General features: G+C 40.9%; 1 protein-coding gene across 27 annotated transcripts in view; it reads left to right on the top strand.

Moving 5' to 3' along the window:
* DENND1A (DENN domain containing 1A) overlaps window positions 1-21,523 on the top strand; it is a 533,371-nt gene that overhangs the window by 238,031 nt on the left and 273,817 nt on the right. For 26 of the 27 annotated variants that reach the window (XM_086325286.1, XM_086325292.1, XM_086325282.1 and 23 more), the window contains one exon: window positions 14,802-14,871. In XM_086325286.1, the coding sequence (XP_086181412.1) occupies window positions 14,802-14,871 (70 nt within the window). Of the gene's footprint in view, window positions 1-14,801; window positions 14,872-21,523 lie in introns of those variants that run through there. The other variant, XM_086325295.1, reaches the window with a different exon arrangement.

Below are 21,523 nucleotides of genomic sequence, written 5' to 3' on the forward strand. Positions count from 1 at the left end.
TGGCCAGGGTGAGCGGTTTCAGTCAGTGTGCTTCCCCTAACACTTGTGGTGCTCAGCATTTTAAAGGCATTTGAAATAATCCAAAATGTGGCTTAGAACCACTCCTTCTCCTGAAAGAGCAGGTAACCATCTCCTACCTAATAATCACAATAGAAGCCACCTGGTTTTGAGTGCTTGGTGTGGTCTGTGGACTCTGATGGGCACTCTGTATTATTTGCATTAGAAGGTTATAATTAAATTTGTATTAAGTTGCTTAATTCATTCTATATGATGGCCTTGTTAGATAAATAGAAAGCATAAATAGAAAGTATTGTCCTTTGGCAAAGGAAAGTGGGCTTGGAGAGATGAAGTTATAGCTCAGGGGGAGCCCTCTAATAGGTGGGGGAAACAAGCCTGTTGTTCTGGGCTGTCCTCCTCTCCTAAGACTCACACAGTAGATGTTTATTCTGTAGGAGGTTCAATCTTCAGGCCAGCCTTTGCCTAATAAGAACTCAGTTTTCAGTTCTCCTGGAGCCAAAGCTTTTTAATTGCATTCAGTAATTTCTTTAAGTGATTAAAAGAGCGTTCACTATTAGAACCTTCTTTTTAGAGGGTTGCCAGCTACCTGGTTCTTAGAACCTTTGAGTTTATCTGCTTCCATACTTCCCCTTTCAGTTCAGTGTCCACTCTGTCTTTAAAGTGCACTTCTGAAAAAACAAAACTGATCAAATCCCTCTTAAAACTCTGCTTTCAGGAAAAGAGGAAAACTCCCTAGTCTTGTACATAAAACTCCTCACAAGCTGGTCTTTTTGGATTTCTCTATTCTCATTTTCTTCTACTGCCAAGAATCCCATCTGCACCCCCCAACCCAACCTCCCAACTGATTCCCCCCAAAAATCACACAGATAAACATCTTGCCCTTATCTTTAAGTGGAAAACAACCACCTCAAGTCATTTGTAGTCCATTGTCTCTATGCCTCTGGTGTATTTTGTCCTTTCATTTGGAAGTACAATTTTCTTTCATCTAACTTCTCTTCTTTGTTTAGCTAATACCCAAGTCTGGTTGAGATGCTCTTCCTCAGCATTTCCATAGCTCTCAGTGCCCCATTGTATCACAGCAGCTTCACAGTACATCAAGATTAACCATTTACATGTCTGTCTTACCCTGAGAGACCTAGGTTCCTTGAGGACAGACAGTGCTGTGTCTTGCTCATGTATTTATCTTGCTGTCTAGCACAGGCTGGCATGTATTGATGCTTCAGTTCAGTTCAGTTCAGTCACTCAGTTGTGTCCGATTCTTTGCGACCCCATGAACTGCAGCACGCCAGGCCTCCCTGTGCATCACCAACTCCCGAGTACACCCAAACTCATGTGCGTCGAGTCGGTGATGCCATCCAGTCATCTCATCCTCTGTTGTCCCCTTCTCCTCCTGCCCCCAATCCCTCCCAGCATCAGGGTCTTTTCCAATGAGTCAGCTCTTTGCATAAGGTGGCCAAAGTATTGGAGTTCCAGCTTCAACATCAGTCCTTCCAATGAACACCTAGGACTGATCTCCTTTAGAATGGACTGGTTGGATCTCCTTGCAGTCCAAGGGACTCGCAAGAGTGTTCTCCAGCACCACAGTTCAAAAGCATCAATTCTTCGGTGCTCAGCTTTTTTCACAGTCCAACTCTCACATCCATACATGACCACTGGAAAAACCATAGCCTTGACTAGACGGACCTTTGTTGGCAAAGCTATGTCTCTGCTTTTTAATATGCTGTCTAGGTTGGTCATAACTTTCCTTCCAAGGAGTAAGCGTCTTTTAATTTAATGGCTGCAGTCACCATCTGCAGTGATTTGGGAGCCCAAAAAAATAAAGTCTGATGCTGTTTCCACTGTTTCCCCATCTATTTGCCATGAAGTGATGGGACCGGATGCCATGATGTTCGTTTTCTGAATGTTGAGCTTTAAGCCAACTTTTTCACTCTCCACTTTCACTTTCATCAAGAGGCTTTTTAGTTCCTTTTCACTTTCTGCCATAAGGGTGGTGTCATCTGCATATCTGAGGTTATTGATATTTCTCCCAGCAATCTTGATTCCAGCTTGTGCTTCCTCCAGCCCAGCGTTTCTCATGATGTACTCTGCATATAAGTTAAATAAGCAGGGTGACAATATACAGCCTTGACATACTCCTTTTCCTATTTGGAACCAGTCTGTTGTTCCATGTCCAGTTCTCAACTGTTGATTCCTGACCTGCATAATTTCTCAAGAGGCATGTCAGGTGGTCTGGTATTCCCATCTCTTTCAGAATTTTCCACAGTTTACTGTGATACTAAATGTTTATATGAACTATCCAGCCTTGGGGATTTGGCCTCAAAATCTAATGGAAAAAAAAAGATTCTGACCCTTTTTTCTTTCCCCTCTCAACTTAACATGGCCTTGCGTAACTGAGTGTCTCCTTTCTGAGACCCACCAAGCTTTATGGAGGCTGATTGCTCCCACAGTAAGGAAGATCACTGAAAACCCTGTTAACCCACCATTCTTCCCTGAAATTGAGATCTGTAATAAGCATGGTCTGGTTTCATCCACAGAACCTCTTTGAGAACTGGGTGGTCACAGTTAATCAAGCACACTTAAGGAAACAAGAGGATAGGCTTTAGATTCTGCTGTCCCTAACCAATCCACTTCCCTACAGTCAAACAAAATCACTTGGAAGTTGGTAGGCAGAGAGGAATCAAACATGTGGCTTTAAAAAATTTTTTAAAGTAAGTAAAAGTAATACATATGTATTGTAGAAAGCTTGGGAAATACAGGAAAACACACAAAATGAAAAATCATTTGTACATATTATAGAGCCTACTTTTATATATAAATATATTGTTAATGTTTTTCTATGTTGAAATATTTTCCTGTAGTTTGTTTTTAATGAATATATAATATTCCAAGGGGGAAGGGGCAGTATAGGGCTAGGAGGTAAAGGTGCATACTATTATGTATAAAATAAACTGCAAGGATGTATTTGTACAACATAGGGAATATAGCCAACCTTTCATTGTAACTATAAATGGAGCATAACCTCAAAAAAATGTGAATCACTATATCGTACACCTGGAATTTATATTGTACTTTAATTATACTTCAATAAAAAATAAGCAAAAATAAAAAATAAAATTTTATGCTTATAAGTTTGTGACTCTAAAATAATTTTTTTCTAATAACATCAAACTTTAAAAAAAAAATCCTACACTTGAAAGTTTTAAAAGGTATTCCATTATTTTGATTGTCCATAATTTGTGAATTACTGTACATTAGCCTGGTTCCAAGTATTTCTAATTATGAATAAGATAAAGTACTTAAAACACACAAAAAAACCTTTATCAAATTTTTAAGGTACTGCATACTCAGTAGATAAGTCATAGAAAATGCAGAGAAGGATGATGAATGAAACAAAGTTATCTGTAATCCCACTACCTAGAAATAACCATTAATTTTTTATCTTCTAGTCTTTCTATGAGTGTATGTGATTGCATATGATATGTAGTTTGTAAATATTACTTTTTTTCAATCTAAAGTTGACCCTTGAAAACATGGAGTTAGAGGTGCAGCCCCCATCACAAGGTGAAGATGCACATACTGCTATCCCTGCCTCAAAAGCAGAAGAGTCCATAAATGACTGCCCTAAGGGCAGGAAGTTGAAACAGCTTGCATAGAAGCAGAATTCAGACCTTAGTTCTTTTGATTCAATCTTTTGATATTGTAATCGAACACAAACTTTTCCCCACAGTTACTTCAGTTCAGTTCAGTTTCAGTTCAGTCACTCAGTCGTGTCCGACTCTTTGTGACCCCATGAACTGCAGCACGCCAGGCCTCCCTGTCCATCACCAACTCCCGGAGTCCACCCAAACCCATGTCCATTGAGTCAGTGATACCATCTAACCATCTCATCCTCTGTTGTCCCCTTCTCCTCCTGCCCCCAATCCCTCCCAGCATCAGAGTCTTTTCCAATGAGTCAACTCTTTGTATGAGGTAGCCAAAGTATTGGAGTTTCAGCATCAGTCCTTCCAGTGAACACCCAGGACTCGTCTCCTTTAGGATGGACTGGTTGGATCTCCTTGCAGTCCAGGGGACTCCCAAGAGTGTTCTCCAGCGCCACAGTTCAAAAGCATCAATTCTTCGGCGCTCAGCTTTCTTCACAGTCCAACTCTCACATCCATACATGACCATTGGAAAAACCATAGCCTTGACTAGATGGACCTTTGTTGGCAAAGTAAAATCATGGTTTTTAATATGCTGTCTAGGTTGGTCATAACTTTCCTTACAAGGAGTAAGTGTCTTTAATTTAATGGCTGCAGTCACCATCTGCAGTGATTTTGGAGCCCCCAAAAATAAAGTCTGACGCTGTTTCCACTGTTTTCCCATCTATTTCCCATGAAGTGATGGGACCAGATGCCATAGTTACTTAAAGATCTGTAAAATGAAAATGCAGGTATTGCATTTAGTGAAAAAAATTCACGTATAAATGGACCTGCACAATTGAATCAACTGTCTATTATTTCGTGGGCATTTTCCTACAGTATTTCTAAAAATATTTAAACCCTAATTTTCTATTGCCTGGATATATCATAATTTATTTAACCATTCTTTTAGCACATATTTAGATGTATGTACATATGTTTTGCTATTATAGACGTGTAGAACTTCCATTTAAAATAAAGCACCAAAAATGGTTACATAATTTAATGCTGGTGGAAATAAAGTAAAAATAATTCATGGATACATTTTCTAACCTTCATATTCTGCTTTTAACAGTTACTCCCTGAAAGACAGTTTTCCTGCTCTCTTTCATACTTTATGAGTTTTAGAATTTATGTCAAAGAAACCGGTTTCTGCCAGGATTGCTGGCTGAGCTTCCTGTCTCTAAAGATTAGTATTTAGGGTTTCTTTTGAGGGAGACACACAACTGGTGGTGCTGCTGGGGGCTGATGACTTATGACTTGTTTAACCAAATACTTGACCTTCCTCTAAGCTGTCACACTTTAAGAGAGTTTAATGACTCCAGTTTTAAGCTTTTGTAGCATTATGGATTTCTTCCCCTGGATTATAATAAAGCAATAAGCCATAAGCACAAAAATTGTTTTAAAAATAAGTAGGATATTCTGTCCGGGAAACAGCAGAGAGTGACTAATGGCATTTTATATTTCAACTCTGATCACTTTGTAGTGGATGCCTACTTTCTCAGGTTGCTCAGCATTGGGTTCCTCCGTCCTGTTGAAGGACTCTGCTGAGGAAACTGTCTGCTCCAGGCTCTGGCTGTGTTCTGTGATTTTAGTGCAGAGAAAACATGTGCCTTAGCTCCTTGCGGGGTGACTTACCACTGCTTCCCACATTTTCCAACCTTTGTTATGTTGCGTCTATCAGATCATTCTTAATTCCATAATGGTTTCACATACAAATTTAAATCAATGACTTGCTTTAGTGGAAGCTATGCCTTAGTCAACTCTCAATCCAGTGCATGGCTTATATTAGGCAGTGAATAAAGGAAGGAAGGGATGAAGAGACGAATGAATAAATGAGAGCTAGCCATAAAACAGATGAGCATAAATTGGTATTCCAGAATAAATGATGGTCTCTGCTATTACTATTTTGATCTGTTTGGTGCATGATGAATGGCACACCAGTAGGTACTTGGAACAAGATGGGTCTTTCAGTTGGACAGATTATATCCTGTTCAGCAGGATGGCTGTGCCTCTGTGTGTACAAGAAATCTGCTTCTCTGATGCTAGCCTAGGTCTGCAAAAACAAACAAACAAACAAACAAACAAAAACGATGAGCTAGCCGTGGAGGTTTTCTTTGGAGTAGGAGACTCTGATGGGCAGGACAGATGCATCTGGCAGAACAAAGGGAGGAGAAGAGCTATTTGGCTTTTACAAGTTCTGTTTCACCTTCACTTAAAGCCTCAGTCTCATTTCCAAAAATATTTTGGGAGAAACCTCTTGGTAAGAGAGTTGCTCTGTCACAAAAGGTAACTTGAGAGCAGTTTCCTGTCTGCCTTTTTTGCCAGCTCTCTAGTTGCAAGATCCTGCCTTGTACCCAAAGGAGGCTTTGAACATCAGCTGTCTTGAACAATCTCTAGTCTTATCACTTATTTTAATGCTCCTTGCACAGGTCACTCTTGGATGTGGTGCTCTGGGCAGTCTCACCCCAGAATGCTTCCCTTCCTTTATTTAACCTCTGACCTGTGAAAACAAGAGTTAATCAAGAGTTCTAAGGTAGCTAAGAGGAAGGGGAAGTGTTTGGTTACAAATTAAATATGAACAAGTCATAAGTCATAAATCCCCAATAGTGCTACCAGTTGTGTGTCTCAAGTTGCATATGGTACAGGGTATTTGGGTTATAAATTCAAGTTCAGGGCTCTCTGATTGCTTGGGGGTAGGTGGTTGGTTAGTTTTCTTTTGGTCTAAAACTCTCTGCCTTCTAAAACATTATGTTTCTTGGACCAGCTACATCTATATCCTGCTTTCTCTCTGTGTGCCCGTCTCCTTTCCTTTCTTTACCTGCCTGCTTGCTTGTGTTGATTAGTTTGCTGTCCTGTGAATTGAGACAGAACTGCTTTCCTGAAAGAAGTTAAGCATATGGAAAAAGTTGCCAAGGAAAGGCACTGAAGCATAGAGCATAAATGGTTTTAAGAGACAGTCAGACACTTTTATAGAGAGATTTGTGACTGAATGATACAACATTCAAGCAGAGATCTGGGGTGGAAATGAACTTAAATTTAAGTGCTATTTGTGGAAAACTGATGCCCTGTCTAATCTAGCATTTCCTTAATTGTCACCATAAGCATACATTTAAAGCTTTATGTTTTAAAAGGCAACGGTCTAAGAATCTATGACACAGGCCATTGTTTCTCAAGGTAATTTCCTCAAATTACTCAAAGGCGTTGGTTTTTGACACGAAGCCCTGGAAGCTTAAAATATATCTTTTGTCATGCTTGATTAAAACATTTTAAATCGAGCTATTTATATTTGTGTTTCTGAATGTAGCGTGTACACTAATTCCTAAAGCAGTGAAGAGCTGACACATGACTAGTGTCCCTGGAGCTGGCAAAGTAAGAAAACACGCTGAATTGTTGGGAGGCAGCCAGAGTTGGATTGCTCAGAATGCTTCGAGCCGAGGGGCCTTTGGAGGCAAGCTTTCATTTTATCAAGGTATTACAGTAAGAACTACACGCTAAGGATTTTAAATCCTCACCTCAGGATTGACTGTTGCACTTGATCAGGTTGTACAATTAACACTGTGTTGTATGGAGTGAGTAGAATAGAAATCACATTGGACTAATTTTATGTCTGAGCTGTGCTTTTAGTAGCTGTACTGTCCCAGGTAAATCACTTTGCTTCCCTGAGACTCGGTTTTCTCCTCTGTGAAATGGAATGATAATTTATCTCATAGAGTTGTTGTAAAGAGTAATATGTCAAAGCACCTAACACTTGATAAATTGCCCCCTTTCCTCATTAGCTTCTTCTTCCAAGCTCTAAAATGTGAATAATATCAAATGTTGTCTCAGTGGGATAATTAATTTTGTTGTTTACTACTGAAAGTAGGACAAGATTTCTTGTGTAGCCATTTCTTCCTTTTGTTGTGTGTGTGTGTTTTTTTTTCCCAACAGAGACAATGTGTTTCTCCTTTAGTCTATGAAAGCTTCTGTAAGGTGGGCCATGGTTAGACCCTCACTAACCCATTACATTATATTACAGTAGTAATTTAAACCATAAAATAAGATGCTCTGAATGGGAAAAAAACTTGCAGGTGTGTGAATGCAGGAGTGGGCTGCATCATAAACTCTCTTAGGAAAATGATGAAAGGCCTCTGTGCTCGCCCTCTCTGGGCTCAATGGAAAATATCTGAGAATTACAGTGAATTGTCAGTGCAGGTGTCATTACTCTACAGATCTTCTGTTACCAACACTTCACCGGTGATAACAGAAAAGTGTCTCCTTGCTTTCCTCCTGAGCAATCTCCCTCAATCATAGTAATGCTGTCATAGAAAAGAAGATGACAGATCCGCTCTCTAAAAGCAACAATTATTGAATACCCATCAAGAGAGAAGAGAGTCTTTTTTCCAAAATCAAATCCAAGTGTATGTTTGGGTAGCTTTATGTAAGCACAGATGTTTTATGGCAGCTTGTTTTTTTTTTTAAGGCAAATTAATATTTCTGCTCATTCAGTACATACATTTTCCTGCATAGATATAATAGATATCACAATGGGATGTTAATTATGGGCATAAATCAGAGATTCTGGAGCTTAACTGGAAACCATACTAAATTTACAATTTGAGATTAGCAACTGTGAGCAAAGTAGAATATTCGCTCAGATTGAGTGAAACTATCTCTGATCTCCCAAAGGGGATTGAGTTTGTTTGTTTTTTCTTATTTAGGTTATTCCACCTTTTGATCTTAATGGCGAAAGAGTGTGATTTCATCAGGGAAAAACATTGTTCAGTCTGTTTCAGGCTCAGTGGTGGATGTGTATGTTTTCCTCTCACAATCGCCGTGTAAGTTAAATATCCCCATTTCACATGTTGGGGAGGAGAAATGGTCCAGGCCACAGCTAGTGACAGAATAGGTGGATCTCCTGGCTTAGCAGTCTGTGTAAAATTGATCAGCAAACTGTCTTTTTCCATGGGAAAACTTTCTAGAACACCAGTGTGTCTGCTTCCTTCATGAAATAGTGAGCTCCCCGAATGCTGGGTCCTGGATCTCATTACTCATGCACCTTGCAGAGTGCCAGCCATACATCAGATGGCTCTTAATAAATACAGAGGAATATGTGGTTTCATGGATGATTGACCACAACATTTGAAAAGTGAATGATCTGGAAATGTGTGATGTTTGAACTGTAAATGTCACCTCCATTTTAAATTCCAGAAAATGTTCAGTGAAGCTTGTGCGGTTAGCTCAGGAAGATGTGGATATTTTTCTCATAGGGAGGAACATGTGTTCACCTCGATGCTAAAGCTGTAGTTTGAGAACTGTATGTGTGAAAACTGCACACATGGATGGTTTTGTTGGGCTTAAAGATGGGAATCCTTGTTGACTGAGTGTAACGAGGGAGAAGATAGGTCTTACAGAAGGCAGTGTGGTTGAAGTCTAGAGTCTTCCCACTTTCTGCCTCCAGTTGGGAGGGTAAGGGGAGGGCATGAGAGGTGTAGGAATGGGAGGGAGGAAAGCTCATGTTAGAGCTTTTTTCTTCAGTAAGGTTTGAGAGAAGAGTATCTTTTGAAGAGCAGGAGAGATGGATTTTAGAGATGGGAGAAAGAGCAAGTTTAGAGCAAACTCAGAGAAACTTGGGGCCTGATACACTAACAGATCAGTGGATACCTGGGCAGTTTTAGAGGTTCACCTGTGCTTGAAAAATTAGGTTATCAAACTGCAATAATCAGTTTAGTTTGTGACATTTTCCCGTAGTACTTAAAGTGGGAAAAGAAAAAGTGGATAGTGGGATTTACTGATGCTGAAGGACAAGGAGTAAGAAATCTTAAGTTTGTGGGTACTTCTTGGTCTGCTTGGAATGTGTGCTCACTCTATTTTAATTATTTGTCACAGACTCCAGCAGTCCACTGATAGCAATTGTTTTTGTTTCTGGAGCATTTTTCTACACAAAACCCCACTTCCTAAGTCTGAAGCCCCACTTTCCAATAAGAGTTGGTTAACTGTTCCTCTCTGGCTCTGGTGGTAACGGCCTCAGTAGAAACTGTAGGGATGAGTTACATCTGCCAAGGGAAGTTCTGACCTAGTGGATGTTTAACACATATTAGAGATTAAACACTAAGCAGACTTGATCTTTGTTCTCATGGAGTTGACACTAATCAAGAACTAAGGTGAGTCTTCATGTGGATAAGCCCAGGAGCTGGGACTAAAATGCACCTATTTAAGTGGAACCAAAATTTTATAGTAAAAATGAAGGGAGATTTATTTTAAAATTTTATCTAGGAAAAAAAAAGAAATAAACTTTAAAAATAAATTCATTTGGACAAAATCTAGCTTTTATTCTAGCAACACATTAAATCTTAGAATAATGAGTCAAGTGGGGTTTGGGGGGAGGTTTTTTGATTTTTCAGACATAATAATATATCATATTTAACTTTCATAGCATAATCATAAAAGCAGTCATTTTTCCAAAAGTATTTGAAGATGTCATCAATTTTCCCAAAGCTTCTCTTAACCCTTTGATACTGAATTCATATTCTTTTGACTTGACTTTGGTGCCAGCATCCTTGTTTTTCTTGATTTTTCTCTCATCCCTTGTTGGTCTAATGCTGCCAGGTCTTCGTTTGTTAGTCACTTTGCCTTGACTCTGAGCAGGTGTCCAGCATCTTAACAAGGGCTTCATGAAATTCTGCATTGTTTGCAGAGGCTGTAGTTTTATTTGCATTTTCTTGTAGATGTTGGACCATCCAAGACACTAGCAGTGGGGTAGATAGAGATGCTAGTCAAACTTGAAGGGCTGAGTGGGGACTTACTGGTTTAAGCGGTCATATCATGTGTGAGTATTTTCCTCTTAATAACAGCTTGTACTCTGCTATCCACTCTGGTGACTGCAGGGCATGGGGTATACAGAGTCCTGGAGGAGCCTCTGAAGCAGACACTAAGAATGTTAGGCGGAGAGGGACAGAAGAGTATTCCAGGCCCTAGGTTGGATGTCTCTTGTATACATCAGTTACATTCATTAGAGGGTATATATCTTTTTATAGAAGAGGAAATTGAGTCTGTGAGAGATCACTTCCCTGAGGTGTCACAGTTGCTACCGAGATTCATGCAGAGTCGACTCAAGTCTGTGTTTTCCCATGTGCTGTGCTGCTCTGCGTCTTTAAATTTTGAGGGTGGGGGTGGTTAATATGAAAGCTTTAACAACTGAATGGCAAATAGCCTTAGTCAAGGGATGTTTTGTCATCCAGTAAATCCTGGGTGACAAAAATCTGCTGATGGGAAGTAAGAAAAGAAGGGATACCTCCCTTAGAGTACCCATGATGGAGTTTTAAGAGCTTCTCAGGCAAGTGGAAATCACCAAGAAAAACTGAAAAACCATATTGCATGTCAGTCTTCTTAGCCTTAAACTCATCATTCTCAACACAAGTAGATGCACATCTGCCACAAGCCCCTTGAGGAGGTACTGTTTCATTTTATCTCCTAATAAAATGGTGCCTGAGTGTTTAAATATTAAACCGTTTATTATAAAGTAGTTTTCATTTTTTTGTTCATACTAGAGCCCGAGCATTTATATTGATCTTTTTCAAATTATGGGTATTACCAGATCGTATTATCTAAGGTTTTCTCTTTAGGGTAGCAAAGTGGACACTGGCTCTGGCAGGGCTGAGATGATCCACTGGGTTGTGCTGAGTGGGAAATAAGCACTTTCTGCCTGGCTCTAAATACTCATCTTCAAAATGTTTCTTCTCTTTAACTGGCCCTATGGTTCCCCACGGATTACAGAATAAAAGGGAGGCCCGTGGGTTTGGCATGAGAGCCCCTCCAGAGCCTGACCCTTCTGCACACTGCCTCATCTTTCAGCCTGCACACCCTACTCTCTGGCTATTCCAGCTGCACACAGTTCTCAAGTCATGCCCAGGTTTGTGCTGGCAAGCCATTGCGTGTGTGTTTTTCCTGTGCTCTTTATCTCCACCCCTTCCAACCTTCTTCCCATACACTAAGAACAGCCTCTTTCAAGACTTAGCTGAAGCCCAGCCTTTCTGTGTGATGCATATTGACTCCTACAAATAGATGCAACTAGCTATTCTCTCCATTGTGTGCCCTCCCCTAAAACCATGGTTTAAATTTTTTACTTTCTCAACTCATGTCATTATTCTATATACTCGGTCTACTTATGGGGTCACAAAGAGTCAGACATGACTGAGACTGTTTTTTTCTTTGTTTGTTTATTTGTTTTCATGTTCCCTTGTAATTTAATAATTAGATCCAAAAGCCTAGGCTAAATAAAGCACTTGGGAAAGAGATCCAGCACCCCCACCTAAACTATTACTCTTTGTTATATTATCTCTTTTTCCCACAAAGGACCATGGCCTTCTTCAATGCAGGGACTCTTTGGGATTTGGGGCCCCAGCCTTGAACTGAGCCCAACACGTGGTGATGCTCTGCATTGCAAACTTGAGCAGTCGCATGAAGGGAGCAAGTTGAGCAAGCCCTGAGATGTTTGGAAGTCCGTTAGCTATCCAGGGAGGAGGGAGCAGCACAATGGAGCGTTTGTTTCCTGCCTTTGGATTGGGAAGTAGTGTTTACTTCGTGCTGACAGACGAGCACAAAATGGAGCCGAGGGTCTCCATATCCTCACCTGCACCCTTGCCAGCAGCTCGAAGCTGTTGTGTCGGCACTAATGAAGCAGTACAGGAAACACCACTGGATAAAGTTCAGCTGTGAACCCTGGCCTCCCAACAGGGGAAAAGAGGGATCCTTTGAAGAAGAAGACAGCTGGGTTTTGGTTTCAAGACCTTAACACTGCCATCGCTAGATACTCATCTGTCAGTGCACAGGGGACAACATGTGGGGAGCAGTTGTGTCCGGTCAGGCTGGAGAGAGAGATGGCTGATTTCCAGGGCAACTGCAAAGCCTCCCATGGCTGAGGGTTCTGTTTAGTGTAGCCAAAAAGAATCGATTTGGTGGGGTCGAGGTTGAGTGTGAGATCCTGGGCACAGTCGGCTGTGGGCCAGGCGACTGTAGCCTGTCATCCTCCTGCATCCTCACAAACTGTGTTGGTCAGTTGGACCTAGTGGCCAGAACTGCTTCCTGTGCACCGCAGTCCTAAATTATCAGAGAAGCAGCCTGTCCCATGTCCCTTCAAGTCTTCCTAAAATGACTGCAACTTTGCTCTCATTTACTTGAAACCATGGTTTCCTTACAAGAAAATATTTTCTCTTGCTTCCCCCCCACCGACCCCTTCCCGCTGGATTTAACTAGTGGTATTTTTTTCTTTCAGGGAAAAGAAGAAAGATATTTGTAATCCTTGGTTAAGTTTGTTTACTGAGAGTCCTCTAATCTGGGCAGGAGTTTTTTTCTGAGGGGATTTATTGTTCATTCTATAATGGCTTTTAACTCAGCAGAGGTTTATTTAACAGAATAGGAAGAGGGAAACTTATCTCCTCCCTAATCCCTCTTGAATGTTTACATTACTCTGCCAAAGTAAATGCTGTGTAAAGTGGCAGCAGTCATTTGCTCTATAATAATCAATATGCAGTTGCCAGAGCTGATTGAAGCATATTAACATAAGTGATAATACTGTCAGAGAAGTGAAAAGTTAAGTTGCTTATCAGTATATTTTGATAAGCTACTTAAATTTTACAGTAGCATGTGCTGGCTTCAGACAGACATTAATGACAGAGAGCTGTGCACTTTATCTATCCTCTCTGTTCCCTCTCACTTCATTTATTACCCTCAGCAGTACAGCTGGTAATCTGTCCAGGGCGCTGATTTCCTTCTGCCTGGTGGGATGGAGTCAGTCCTCCACTCTATTGGTAATGGACACTATGAGCGCAGCAGGGCAGATGTGAGCATGACGGCAAGCAGTTGATAGGATACTCTTCCCACATGACTGTTTGATGTCATTTTGGAAAAGTTTTCTATGGAGAACAAAGCTATTGATGTTTTAAGTGAAAAAACTTCTTGGGAGTAGGAATATGTTTCAGCAATAATTCTGTAGCACTAATACGCCTCTGCTGTTTTTGTTTGTTATCAACACTGAGCACTGAGGGTCTGCCAGGCTCCGTGCTTGGCCCTGGGAAGACAGAGTAAGAAGGATGTGATTCCTTCCTTATTGTCATGTTTAATCTGTTGGGAAGGCATGTGACAGGGCAGTACAGAAAAAGGGGAATTAGGGCTTGAGAGTCGGGGCAGGGCAGCAGTGGGGAACTATTAGGAGAATGAGCAGAAGTCAGCTAGAGAAGATCGTGAAGGTCAGAGGAAGAACAGTGCCAAGTGTATGCAGCGCAGACCCGGGCAGTCTTGAGAATGCCTAGACGTTCCTCAGAGTATGACTGCAGTGAGAGGGATGTGTATATGGGGTGCAAAGTGAGCGCGACTGGAAGGACGGTCAAGGACCTGACAGAAGAGCCTCGAATGCTGTCCTGAGCAGTCCTGCAGTGATGGGGCACCGCTGCAGGGATGGAATCCAGTGGGCCATTTACACTCACATCTTAGAGCACTCTGTGAGCCACACAGAGGATGGACTAAGGTCAGGACCAGGCTCTCGTCAGAATTAAGGGACATGATGCTCAGGACCTGCTGGAGGGCAGTGGGGGCAGAGAGTCAGAGCTCTTGCTGCAATAAGCACAGAGAAGGCTGTATTATAATAGAAAGTTTGATGAATGGTTTCAAGCTCTTGGGGCCTTTGGGACACTTGCACACAGCAACGGTGAAAGTGCCGTGTATGTGTGTCTATGCGAGTGTCTGTGTGGCCATGTGTGTCCAATCATGAGAAACTTGAATAGAAGCTTTCCTGGAAGGGGTGGGTGTGGTGGGAGGAGCCTGGGGGCCTCTTCAGAGATGGTTCCTGATTGCAGAGTCTGCTTTGAATTTCTTCTTTATGAACCTGTTCTAGCTCTGAGGCATGGGAATAATTTATAATGGACATTCAATCCTCTGCCTTACACAGGCAATTTTTTAAAATCTCAGAAATAATTAGCATTTTACCAGTCTGCATTTCTAGCACAGCCTACAACAGGAAAGCCCTTCAGGATATAAAGAGAAACTGAAATGTACTGTCTTGAATTAGCTCCTGATTAAAGTTTTTGACCTGTATACTAATAGTTCGTGTGTTTCCTCTTCTTCCCTCAGCTATCTCCCCTGGTTCGAAGTATTTTATAAGCTACTTAACATCTTGGCAGATTACACGACAAAAGGACAGGTATTTACCTTCTATTTTACTCTGTTTAATAAGTAAACTTTAACTTTTATAATTATAAAAATAATAGTGCTGTGTATTTCACTAAAATGTTTACTGAAAAAGTAACACGTTCCCATTATAGAAAGTTTGGGAAATTCAGAAAGCAGTAAGAAGGAAACGAAAGTCGCTCCTAATATGTCTCCCTACCTTCCCCCCAACCTCAAATAAATATCGCTAGCATTTTGGGATGTTTTCTTCCTTTACTTTTTGAATTACATACATAATAAATAGGCCCTTAGCATTCAGAGTTAATATTCACCATCTTATATTCCCAAACAGCTCTGAAAGTTCATGATATGTATTAAATAATAATTTTGCTGAGGCACAAATTTGAATTGTTAGGGTTTGTCAATAAAACACTTAACTGGCAAGTGACTAACCCAATGTCCCAGTCCCATTTCAGTAGGGCTTTCTTGTGCTTTTACAGTAATTTTTTTAAGGGTCTGAAAATCACTTTAAAAGTTCAGCTGTACCTCACTGTACTTTGGGAAGAAGTGACATGCTGAAGTATCTTCCGTGGGTGTCGAGGCAACTGGAACTGTATTTAGACTTTTGAGACCCACAATTTTAGGTACCATAGTAATGGAAGTGTTTATTCCATAATAATAAAAACATTGTAAATCTTTACCATGGCTGCGTATCATGTATCATGTACCTTGGTTTACTGAGACATTTCTCTGTTATTAGGAATTTTCATTATCTGGGATTTTTTTCCATTATTGTATAGCCATTAACATCTTTGAACATAAAACATTTTCTTCATTTTGGAGTGTTTCCTTAAAAGGAGAATCTCAGATGGGCCATTTGAAGGTTAGTAGACATAAATATTTTAAAACATTTGCCAAGCTTCTTTCCAGAAGAATTGTACTCCTGTATTTTGCCAGTAAAGGGTAAAAGATACCCTTTACTGGCAAAGTACAGGGATACCTGGATTACCACAGTCACATCATTAGCTTTTGATGACTTCATTGTGTCCTTGACAAGTGAACAGTTCTCATTGTTTTAATTTCATTTCTTTGATTATTAGTTAGTTGAATATTTGTCTATAAAACTAACTTATTATAGTTTCATTTCTTGTAAATGGTCTAAGATTTTTAATTAAAGAGATGCATTCTTATTAAATGTTAGAGAGTTTCCCCCATCATATTGTCTACAGAACATTAGTTCTAAAAAATGCTCCATTCAAAAAGAGTACCATAGGTGAGTAATACTGGGGTCAGGGAAAGGGAAAGCTGTGCCTCATTTTTGTCTCCTTAAAATTCCTGTAACATAGACTCTGAAAAGTCCTACAGTGGAGAAATCTACGTTACCTAGAAATTCACAACAGCCCCATACCTTTTAATTCCATGACAAATATTGACAGCATTCTGAGATACCAATGTTTCCTGGAACACATTTTGGGAAATGCTATTTTTGAAGAAAAGGTAGAAATTGTGTCAATAATGGATAAATCTTTAAGTTAGATTTACTCATTGGCAAGTGTATTCCAGAGGCCACAGTAAATGGAAGAAATAACTAATAGAAATGGCTCCCCGGATCACTACACTCATTCCGAAAGGATGCTTTAGGTATCAGGGAATTCTGTCATAAAAGAAGTGGTTTACGCTTTGATGAATGAGTTGTAGCCACCTTGGATCTGCTCATTGATTTCCGATTCATGGTTCACTTTTGTCAAACATTTGGTTTTTCGTTTAAAAGTGAAAGACGTCTTTAGTAAATAGAATTGTATAACATGTAGGCTGTTAACAGTCTTACAATTGGAACTTAACTCACATTTTTTCCCCACCATATATAAGCTCCAGTCATTAAAAAAAAGACTTACTAGACTTTTAAAAACATGTCTTGGGGTACAGGAAATATTAGGTGGGTAACAAACTATGCACAGGGCAGATAGGATTATTACTCTGTAAAACTGGTGTACCAATCCTCTGGGCCTTTGCCTCAGTTAAGGACCCTGCCTCTTGGAATGTTGGAAACTGAGTTCAGTGATCTGTTCTAGTGGAGTCTGTTTCCCTTATACGAAAGACTCTTGTTTATTGAATTTCTTCTGGTCAAAGAAATTATGACACAGAAGATAGGTAGTCTGCTTGCAACTGGCTTGATTATTTGCAAGATGTGGGTTATCAGATTAGACCAGGTAGAAAGAGATTTAATTAAAAAAAAAAAAAAAAAACAAACTCTTCCCCAAGTCCAGAAGTCATTGAGAAAGTTGTACAGGGTAGGTGAGCTTCAATTAAGGGCATGGGGAGTGACCGTGATGGCTCAGCATGGAGGACAGAGTCTAAGCTACATCATGAGGGTGTCTCTTTGAGTCACTGATGCACAGTGATTATCAGGCCCTGAATAAAGTAATGATGACATCTCGGCAGAAGGGATGGCAGAGGGTGAGGAGGGCGTCTGATCCAGAGAGAGAGTGAGCAGTCTGTTTGAGGGTGTTGGAGGCTAAGCAATGACGCATTTACGTGGGACAGTGGTGACAGTGGAGAAGGCAATGGCACCCCACTCCAGTACCCTTGCCTGGAGAATCCCATGGACAGAGGAGCCTGGTAGGCTGCAGTCCATGGGGTCGCTAAGAGTCGGACTCGACTGAACGACTTCACTTTCGCTTTTTACTTTCATGCATTGGAGAAGGAAATGGCAACCCACTCCAGTGTTCTTGCCTGGAGAATCCCAGGGACGGGGGAGCCTGGTGGGCTGCCATCTATGGGGTCGCACAGAGTTGGACATGACTGAAGTGACTTAGCAACAGCATCAGCAGTGGTGACAGTGTCTTGGCTTTATTTGGGCACCAGATGTCAGAACTTCAGTGGGATCTACAGGAGGCACGTGGAAAGAGGACAGCAGCAATGGCTGAGCACTAGGGTGATGAACCCTGGGGTAAGGAGGGCATTTTTGTTGGTGGGAGATCCAGGGGAGGGGGGCAGATATTGGTGGCCTAGCACTGGATGTCAGTATTTGAGCAGAGTAAGAAGGACATCTAGATGGAGAGGATTGCTTACATACAAGCAAGTCGATATATTAAGGAAATAAAGGCAACATTTTTCACTTTGGCTAGAATATAGTTAAAATATGTAAAGAGAAGAAACTACGATTATTCCTGTGTTGGATTGAAATGAGTCATTGGTGTGAACCCCATGGCTTTCAGTATATGTGACAGATATACAGAAAATGGAGATGTAACTGTGTACTGTGGGTTGTGCGTGTGAGAGAGATGTCCCCTGGCCCTATCCACTGGAAGGGCCTGGGGTCCACAGTACACAAGTAGCAGTGAGCACCCCGTTTTCCACTGTACACAAGTAGCAGTGAGCACACCCAAGTATCCACTGTACACAAGTAGCAGGGAGCACATACCCGGGTACCCAAATCTTGGTTCCTAAATCCATTTTCTGGTCAAAGCTATGGTTTCTCCAATAGTCATGTATGGATGAGAGAGCTGCACCATAAAGAAAACTGAACATTGAAGAATTGATGCTTTTGAACTATGGTGTTGGAGAAGACTCTTGAGAGTCCCTTGGACTGCAAGGAGATCCAACCAGTCCATCCTTAAGGTCCTGAATATTCATTGGAAGGACTGATGCTGAAGCTCCAATACTTTGGCCACCTGACGTGAAGAACTGACTCATTGGAAAAGACCCTGATGCTGGAAAACAGTCCATGGGGTCGCAAAGATTCAGACACAACTGAGCAACTGAACTGAAATCCATTTTCTACTGAAAGGAGCAGGGACTCCTTGAAGAAATGTCTAATTCTTTTTATACTTGTGAAAAGATGAGTCTGGGATATCTTTTTGTGCCAAAAGTGAGGAGGTGCTCAAAACATTTTGGGGTGGAGGGGTCAAGATGGCAGAATAGGAGGATGTGGAATTCACCTATCCTCACAAATACATCAAGAATATATCTGCAAATGGAACTGTTCTCTGTTCTCACAGAGCACCTACTGAACACTAGCAGAACTCTCTGGACACCTAAAAGCACAAGAAAAATCCCCACACAACCAGATAGGATGAAAGAAAGAAAAGAGGAAATAAATAGGAAGGGAACAGCACCCCTGGCAGGGAGCTGAAGGATGAGGAGGGATTCCTACACTCAGAGAAACCCCTTCACTCTGCGGAAGTCAGCTGGGACAAAGAAGGAACTTCAGAGGATCGGAGGGGAACCAGCAACCAGTCTGTGAGAGGTAGACCAGAATAAGATTTGTGCAGCCTGCATACCCCAGCCTGAGTTGTGTGTCTGCTGGTGTGGAGGGAGGCTGGGTGCTGAAAAGTGGGATTTGGAGAGCAGACCTAGGGAAGGGACAGCTGTTAGCTTAGATACCAAGACTTAGCTCCACTCAACTTTTTGCAGACTCCAGTGCTGGGAGCCTCAGGCCAAACAACCATCGAGATAGGAACACAATCCCACCCATTAACAAACAGGCTGCTTAAAGTCATAGTAAGCTCACAGACACCCCAAAACACCCCCCCCCAATGTAACCCTTCCCATCAGAGTGACAGGACTCAGTCCTGCCCACTGGAGCACAGGCACTGGTCCCTCCCACCAGGAAGCCTACACAAGCTCCTGGACCAACCTGATCCACTGGAGGACAGAAACCAGAAGCAAGAGAAACTGTGACCCTACAGCCATCAGAAAGGAGATTGCAAGTATGGTAAGTTAGACAAGTTGAGAAGATGGAAAAAATATTGCAGATGAAGGAGCTAGGTAAAAACCAAGAGGACCAAGTAAATGAAGGGAGGAAATAGACAATCTACCTGGAAAAGAATTCAGAGTATTATAATAAAGATGACCCAAGATCTCAGAAATAGAATAGAGATATAGATCAAGAAGATAACAAGGACCTAAAAGAACACGGATAAAAAATAATCATGGTTGAACAACGCAATAACTGAAATTAAAAATACACTGGAAGAAATCAATAGCAGACTAACTGAGCAGAAGAATGGATAAATGAGCTGAAAGATGGAATGGTGGAAATACTGCTGCAGAGCAGAATGAAGAAAAAAGAATGAAAAGAAATGAGGACAGTCTCAGAGTCCTCTGTGACAACATTAACTGCAACAGCAGTTGATTTATAGGGATTCCAGAAGAAGAGAAAGGGTCTGAGAAAATATTTGAAAATTAGAGTCAAAAACTTCCCTAACATGGGAAAGGACATAGTCACTCAAGTCCAGAAAGTGCAGAAAGTCTTATACAGGATAAATCCATGGAGAAACATGCTAGCAAAAATTAAATACAATGAAAATATATTAAAAGCAGAAAATAACATACAAGGTGATTCCCCATAAGATTTTTTTAGCAGAAACTATGCAGGGCAGAAGGGAGTGGAAGGCCATATTTAAAATGATGAAAGGAAAAATCTACTACCAAGATTTCCCTGGTAGCTCAGCTGGTAAAGAATATACCTGCAATGCAGGAGACCCTGGTTTGATTCCTGGGTTGAAAGATCCTCTGGAGAAGGAATAGGCTACCCACTCCAGCATTCTTAGGCTTCTCCGGTGGCTCAGTCAGTAAAGAATCCACCTGCAGTGCGGCCTGGGTTCAATCCCTGAGATGGGAAGACCCTCTGGAGGAGGGCATAGCAACCCACTCCAGCATCCTTGTGTGGAGGATCCCCATGGACAAAGGAGCCTGGCAGATTGCAGTCCATGGAGTCGCAGAAAGTCAGACATGACTGAGTGACTAAACACAGCAAGATTACTCTACCCAGTAAGGATCTCATTCAGATTTGATGGAGAAATGAAAAACTGTATAGACAAGCAAAAGCTGAGAGAATTCAGCATACCAAACCAGCTTTACAATACGTGCTAAAGAAACTTCTTTAAGAGGGAAATATAAGAGAGAGAAAAAAACCCGACAAAACACAACCCAAAACAATTAAGAAAATGGCAGTAGGAACATATGTATAGATAATTACCTTAAATTTAAATGCTCCAGCCAAAAGACATAGTCTGGCTGAATGGATCAAAGGACATGAACTATATATATGCAGTCTACAAGAGACCTACTTCAGAACTAGGGACACATGGAGAGTGAAAGCAGGGGATGGAAAAAGGATACCATATGCAAATGGAAGTCAAAGCTGGAGTAGCAATACCCATATCAGACAAAATAGAATTTAAAATAAAGACTCTTACAAGAGACAAGGAAGGACATTACATAATGATCAAGGAATCAATCCAAAAAGAAGATATAACCATTTTAAATATTTGTGCACCCAACATAGGAACACCTCAATACATAAGACAAACACTAACAGACGTAAAAGGGGGAATTGACTGTAACAATAACAGTGGTGGAGTTTAACACCTTACCTACAGCAATGGACAAATCATCCAGACAGAAAATTAATAAGAAAGCAGAAGCTTTTAATGATACATTAGGCCAGATAAACTTCACTGATATTTATAGACATTCCATCCAAAGCTGCAGAATATAGTTTCTTCTCAAGTGTGCACAGAACATTCTCCAGGATAGATAACATCTTAGGTCACAAACTAAGCCTTGGAAAAAAAATTTTTTTTAATTTATTTTATTGTAAAGCCTCAGTAAATTTAATAAAATTGAAATCGTATCAAGCATGACCACAACCCTGTGAGATTAGAAATCAGGTTTAGGGC

Source organism: Bos grunniens, chromosome 11, assembly GCF_055505025.1.
Source record: "Bos grunniens cultivar Pamir isolate PY7600 chromosome 11, Bosgru_T2T1.0, whole genome shotgun sequence".
NCBI lineage: Eukaryota > Metazoa > Chordata > Mammalia > Artiodactyla > Bovidae > Bos > Bos grunniens.